The 7,748-nt window shown below is 25.8% G+C and overlaps 1 protein-coding gene across 1 annotated transcript; it reads left to right on the top strand.

Moving 5' to 3' along the window:
* The first annotated feature begins 3,855 nt into the window (after positions 1-3,855).
* On the top strand, positions 3,856-7,612 carry LOC112692795 (glucosidase 2 subunit beta-like). Its single transcript, XM_025567581.1, has 9 exons — positions 3,856-4,066; positions 4,173-4,385; positions 4,742-4,926; positions 5,502-5,725; positions 5,789-5,867; positions 6,069-6,342; positions 6,874-7,064; positions 7,133-7,270; positions 7,338-7,612. Exons 1-9 carry the CDS (start codon positions 3,970-3,972, stop codon positions 7,491-7,493), a joined length of 1,557 nt encoding a protein of 518 aa, XP_025423366.1. The 5' UTR covers positions 3,856-3,969; the 3' UTR covers positions 7,494-7,612.
* The last annotated feature ends 136 nt before the right edge of the window (positions 7,613-7,748 follow it).

Raw genomic sequence — 7,748 nt, 5'->3', positions numbered from 1 at the left:
AATATAATACATTGATTTATTTAAAAAATGTAATATATAAATAATTAAGAATAAAAATTACTAGTCTATCATTATAATATGATAATACATTCAATAATATGTCAATTTGGTTACGGTTATCAATTTTTGTTAATCTTTTTATATCATAACATTTTTGGCTGTGGAACGAATATTTCTTTTACACATATTGCTATTGTTATAGACATTTACAACTACTACCGAAGCATTTATCAGATAATATAAAGTAATTTAAATTAACACTTTTTTTACCACATATTTACTAGTTAATCATTTTTTGGTGCATTTATGCATATTGTATATTTTTGTATTTATTAGAGTTCTATAAGTCCTTAATAATTTTACTCGCCTATTTTTTTTTTTTTACAACATAATATCTGGTACTTTTTGTTGTGCATAGGTATGTAGTTATTTTTTCGTGCATAAATGAATGCATATTTGTGTATATTATAGAGCTAGAAGCCCCAAATAATAATCATAATAACTGACAATATTTGTTTCCATATTCTTTAACTTGCAAATATTGGCCAAAATTATATTTTTGTAAATTGAAAACATGGTTAAGATCAAGAATAGGACAGCATAGCCTAACAGGTTTGGCTTTGCTGCATGTGCTTAAAAATATTATTGTATCCATTGATGAAACAATCAACAAATTTGCCAAAATGGAAAAAAGAAATTAGAAATTTGTTATTTGACTACTTACCAACCTTATGTTTTCTACTTAGATATTTGTTAAATTAAGTTACCTATCTTAATTGTTTTTAAAGTTTTTAAAAAATAATTTATAGATACTATTACTACTATGATTATTAGTTGTTTTTTTTTTATACAGGATTCAGACTAAATGTACAATTTAAATATAAGAACTATTTGTATTGTTATTATTAATACTTATTTATGCATTAAGTTTTAAGTATATTTATTAAATAAATATTTAATTAAATTTAGTACTTATTTTTATTTATTCACTCGAATGAACAACAGGAATATGAGCTGTAGGTAATAAACCAGAGGTGTACCCAGGAATTTTTTAGAGGGGGTCTAATATTTTTATTTTATCTGTCCTCTAATTATAATTATAGTTTAATTCAATACCAACAAATTACTGTTAATAACTATAGTAATAGCCACAATTGTTATACATACATCACACATATTCTTCACAAAGGTTTACTATAATAGGTAAGTACTATAATTTGAAATCAATTTTTATTTGGTAGTAAAATGTTATAAAAAAATACATTATTTAATTAACAATAATAAATAATAAAAAAGCAATATAAATTAAACATGGTGTATACAATATAGGTATATTATATAATCTATAAACGTTGAAGATAATGGGAAATTAAAATACACTATATACTATTTACTATTAAACCATTGAATATGTTGAAATTTCAATGGAGAGGGTCCGGACCTGAACTTCCCCTTGGGTATGCCACTGTAATGAACTGTAAATTATTTTTAAGTTTTTATTGAAGAGAAATTAGTCTCGCCCCCCCCCCCCCTGGCCTCAACTCAATTACGCCCTTGTAAAAGTAACTTTTCCTAGAACTTACACGGTTTGTTTAGTATAAATTGTGAACATAGACAGAGAAAAATGAAAAATAAGCATATGTATAATGTGGGTAATAAGTTAACACTATGATTATATTATTATTAAAACCAACGATTATATAATATTTATAAGTAAAATAAATTATACGACTATGCAGTCTAACTACTAAAGGCTAGTCCACATTAAGTATAAATAAGTTGATTCTGCTATAAAGCAATTTATTTTTACTATTCTGAACTGAGCCAAAAGTAGTAATCAAGATTAAATGTTGTCTTTTTTTATTATATCCTAGGTACTTTATACAGAAGAAAATAGAAACTAGAAATACATTTTGAGAAAATATAAAGCTTTGATATTTTATCTTTTAATTTTATGTATGTTGTAAGCTGCAAAATATCTGTCTTCGGTTTATTCAGTTTATTGCGACAGTACACATATTGTCAGTTTTTTTTCATTTCATAACTACATTTAATTATGTACCTCTAGTGAACTACAATACAATTGAAAATCAGCTTTCGATAAACATACGAGTATTAAACACGAAAAAGAAAAAAATTTATCTATGTTAAATACAATACATAAGTTTTTTAAAAAAAAATTGATCTCATAAAACGTATATGATATGAAATGCAAATAAACACTCTGTAGAGTAAGTTTATTTGCTCCTTCAGTCATTGCAATAAAACGTTCAGTTACACTTAAATAGCAGACATATGATTGATATCATCAATGACACACTGAACAAAACAGTAGAAAGTTATATAATTGTTTACACTAGATTATCCACAATTATCAAATTCAACAGTTTAATAAACTAAAAACGTAGGCAATTTTGTATACGGATCCAAAAAACTATCGTACGAAGATCTATTCGTTTACAGTAGAGTTTGCGCTAAGAAAATAATAGAGCTGTACATCCTGTTTGTTTTACAGTAGTGAAAAACATTGGACGCTCACTTAGCTAGCATATAATAAATAATACATACTAACATCAATATTAAATAATATTATATTATACGTCATAATGTATATAGATTTTAATAAATGAAATAACAAATTCCTTTGATCTAATTTTAAAATGATTTCTTTTCTTTTCTTTTTTGTGACAACCACTTCATCATCAATATCATTATATTTAAATTGGTGATGTTTGTAGCATCTGAAAACACACCCATTGAAATAATTTTGTTGTTTAGCCGTTGTTCTTGTAATTCAGTGGCGTGGTGATGATATTATTTTGGAGTAATTACTCCTTCAAAATGTTTGGTAGGTAGGTGGTCCCCCTGCCAAAAAATACTTAACGATAATTATAAAAATAATATAGATATATAATAACATTATATTAAATGTTTTAATTGATAGTAAATATTTAGCGCACAAATGTATTGTATATGATCCGTTACACTAGAAACAATTGGTGCTAATTGCAATACCAATGTTAATAACATTATTCAAAATTCATATGCACTACATAGATCAAGATACAAGATAATTAATGAGTGTAATAAATTTACTAGATAATTAAATAAGTACATCTGATTATACAAATCAGTCTAATATAAGTATATTTTTTAAATTGTTTTACTGTAGTGGAAATACCGTTTGAATAAAGGGTACATTATGGTGTATACATTTTTGCTCTTCACCAAAAATTAGTTCAACACGCCATTGTTATAATTACTCTATGTTTTTTGCGGTTCATCCATTTGACAATTGACATATTAGGATCCAAATCATACAAGGGAGGCATGTTATAATTAATGTATAAGTACATATTTTCAGTTGAAACATTCATGGCAGAACGTAATGGAGACTAATAAATTGCTAATACCGTAGTTTTAATCTCTTAATATTAATAGATAAATATTTGTTATCAATATTTTAATCATAATTTCTAATAATTCCAGAAAACAAAATAATGTCAAATGGTACCTATATTACAAACTCATAGACATATAGAATTAATTATTAAAAATTCAAATCATATTATTTTTTTTATGAACTGCACAACATTTAAATAAGAACTGCACATTAGCGCAAGCTCTTGTTTGAAGTGCTAATAGTTAGTTGAGAGGAAGAACTACCGGCCAGGCAAAATACTCCAATGCCAGACTGTGATTGATTACGCAAAAAAAATAAATAAAAAATGTCTGTGGTACCAACCTCGGTATAAGATAAATGTTATAACTGAAATCTTGGTTGGTACCAACATTCATTATTGTTTTCTTATCTTATCAGTTATAACAGTTTTTATACTATGTGGTTATCTTTATAGTTCTTAACATTATGCCCGACGCCTTCAAGCCGACAATATTGTTATGAAATAATATATTCATAATTTTAAAAATATTATCCTACTTCAGTTGTTAAGTTTTAATTTAACTGACATGGAAAGATTTTATTTATTTATCACATTTTTTTTTTGTATTTTAACTGTGATCAATTGTACGAATATTGTGAGACCCAGAGGCATTGCGTTTGAAAGTAAGGCCATCATCTTATTATTAATATCAGAACTGTTAAAAATGTATCTAAACATTACATTATATTTTCTGATAATGTTCATTAAATCCCTTTGTATATTTTTTAGGAGCTTCGCTTTATATACCTGACAAGGATTTCTCATGTTTTGATGGAAGTTTCATAATTCCTTATTCGTTCGTAAATGATGATTATTGTGACTGTCCAGATGCAAGTGATGAGCCTGGTACTTCAGCGTGCCCTAATGGTACTTTCCATTGCTCAAATGCTGGACACAAGTCCCTCATCATACCATCGTCTAGAGTTAATGATGGAATTTGTGGTATGAATACTATAAACATAAACTACTATAGAACAAAACAAATTAAATATTTTATTTTTACTATCAACGATATTTTGTTATACTTATTATAATTTTTAAATAATGTACAATCGCCGTCCTAAGTAAATGATAGAATGAGATCTATTAATATATATTTTTATTGTTATTATATGTACTAGTTTTATGCATGAAAATGGAAAATTTAATTAAATACTTTAAGTATAAATTATTATTTTTAAGTATATACTATAATTAACTATTTTTCTTTTAAGTTTTTCATTATAGTGTTTAATAGTTAATTCTTTCATATATATTGTAATAATATACTGATATGAATATGAAATATACATTGATAGATTGCTGCGACGGCTCTGATGAATGGGCGAATAACAACAGAAAAGGTACATGTGAAAACACTTGTGAAGAACTTGGACGAGCAGCACGAGAAGAGGAAGAAAGGCTACAAAAAATATTTATGGCTGGACATGAAATACGCGCTCAACTAATTGTTAAAGGAAAAGAACTTCGAATGGAAAAACAAGTACATTTTTTGAAAAATATTTTTAGCTTTGTTTTTTAATTTTTGATGTTTTCAAAAAAAAAAAGAAGATTTATAAAATGTTATCACATTTTACTTATTATTTCTATATTTTTACTTATTATTATCTCCAATTTTGGAGATTCAGTAATGGAATAAATCTGAACATAATATGTGAGAAAAAGTATTGGCATAGTGCCAATAGTTGGATATGATAAGAGAAAATAGATTGAGATGGTTTGGGCATATGATGAGGCAAGAGGAAATAAAAGCAATGAAGTAGTTATAAAAATAAACATTGAAGGGAAAAGAAGAAAAGAAAGACCAAAAAAGAGAAGGTTGGATACAATTGAGAATGATATGAGGCTGTTGGTATATGAGTAAGCGATATAGAAAATCAAGACGAGCGGAAGTTTAAGATAAGGTTGGCTGATTCCAAATGGTTGGGAAAAAGGCGAAGGAGAAGAAGAAAAAGTAATGGAATACTTCCATTAACATTTTTTCTTGATAAATTTATATTAACAAAACCTAATTTAGGTTATATATTCAACATTGCTAACTTTTTTTTTAATATATAGAACAGAATCACTGAACTCTTTGAACAACAAAAAGATGCTGAACTTTTAAAGAATGATAGATTAAATGTTAAAGAAAAGGCAGACGAGATTGAAAGATCTGCATTGGAAAAATATAAAGTAATGCATGATGAAAAAAGAAGACAAGAAAAGGAACAAGAAAAACTTGAGCAGCAAAATGAAGCTTTTGAAATATTTAACGAAATAGATACAAATAAAGATAACAAGTATAATTTTCAATAAAAACTAAATAGTTAGTTCTATTGGAAAAATAAAAACATTTATTGTAGGATTGATGAAGAAGAAGTTGATGCCTACAATACTTTTGATCAAAATAAAGATGGTATTGTTTCACAAGATGAAAAAGATGTAAGTTACATAAGTATATTTTTTTTTGTATACATTTATTTACTATTCAAAAATTACAGTTTAGTATAATAATGTATATCATTTAAATCATTGAAAAATAATATATTGTAGGTTTTTTTTCCTTTGTTAATAAACATTTACAGCAATATTGTAGGTTTACTTAATTAATACATTTATTAATTACAAAAAAACTGTTTTTAGTACTTTATGGAAAATAAGAAAGAGATAAATTTAGAAGACTTTATGTCAAATAGTTGGGATCGTTTAAAACAATTAATATTTGCTCAATCCAGCAATTTAAAAGAGACTGAAAATCCTGTTGAAGAAGATAATGATAAAATTGAAGAAGTAGAAGATCAAGATGAAAACGATGATGAAAGTGAACCTGAGACTGTAGAAGATGAAACCAAATATACAGATGCTGAGGAACTTGATGAATCTCAGTATGATGAAGAAACAAAATTGATTGTAGAAAGTAATGGATAACAAATTAATTAAAAAAATAAATGTTTACTCTTAATAATGCTGCATTGAATTTTACTATTCAATATTTTAATAATTCTATTATTATTTATTTTCTTAAAAGTACGACCATGTTATAAACCATTAATTATTAAATAATTCAATAATTGCAAAAATATTACTAGTCACATATTTTATCAAATTGAGATATTAGTAAATAGTTATACTTTTATTATCAAACAAAAAAACTAAGACATTTTTACATTTGATGCATAGAAACACATAACGAGTATAAGTTTTTACTAACACCTCAATTTCATAAAATATGTGACTTGTGACATTTCTGCAATCATTGATTCAAATTATTTTTCCATATGACACTATTTAAAACTTTTATTGGCTTATCTCTATTATTAAATATATTAACCAATGTAATAATAAATGCACATTAAACTAATCAAATATATTATTAATAAATCAAGAATACTGAATGGACACATCAGGGTTTTTTAATTAAATTTTTTATTTTTAATTTTTATATTAGATGCCAAACAAGCACGTGAAGCTTTTGAAGAAGCTGATAGAAAATTCAGGGACATACAACGAGAAGTAACCCATTTACAAGAATCACTCAATAAAGATTTTGGTCCAGAAGATGAATTTGCAGCTTTAGATGGAGAATGTTATGAACTCTCTGACCGTGAATATGTGTATAAATTATGTCTTTTTGATCAAGTAAGATTTGTATTTAAATTATAGTTTAAATAATTTCAAAATTGATGTATTTTATTAAATTATGGCAGATAACTCAACGATCAAAGAATGGTGGATCTGAAGTGAGATTAGGTACATGGAATAGTTGGATTGGTGAACCAAAATACCGTACTATGTTATATGATAGAGGACAGCATTGTTGGAATGGTCCTCAAAGATCTACTCATGTAAGAATATTTTTATTTAATTAAATAATTCATTTACTTTTAATTATGTTTAAATTTGTAAAATTAGGTACGTTTAAATTGTGGCTTAGAACCAGCCTTAATATCAGCAACAGAACCTAATCGTTGTGAATATGCTATGGACTTTGTTGTACCAGCTGTTTGTGTTCAACATAATGAAAGGCCCTCAGCTCCTGTTACAGAAATTGATCATGATGAATTGTAATTTAAATCTATTACTTGTATCTCATTTGTGTCAACTATTTTCTGGGTATTAGGTTCAAAAATGTATACAATTATTGAACTCCTTGAATATTAAATACAGTGTACATTTGTTATAATTTATATACATTTTTAAAAATAATTTTAAACATGTTTTTACAAAAATAAAATGAATTTGTGATGTTTAGCTGAAACTTAAACAGACTTAAGGCTATATATATATATATATATATATATATATATATATATATATATATAT

Source organism: Sipha flava, unplaced genomic scaffold (genome assembly GCF_003268045.1).
Source record: "Sipha flava isolate LNK unplaced genomic scaffold, YSA_version1 76_pilon_pilon, whole genome shotgun sequence".
Classification (NCBI taxonomy): Eukaryota; Metazoa; Arthropoda; class Insecta; order Hemiptera; family Aphididae; genus Sipha; species Sipha flava.
The sequence above is the reverse complement of the archived record's forward strand: the minus strand, read 5'-3'. Positions and strand labels throughout refer to the sequence as shown.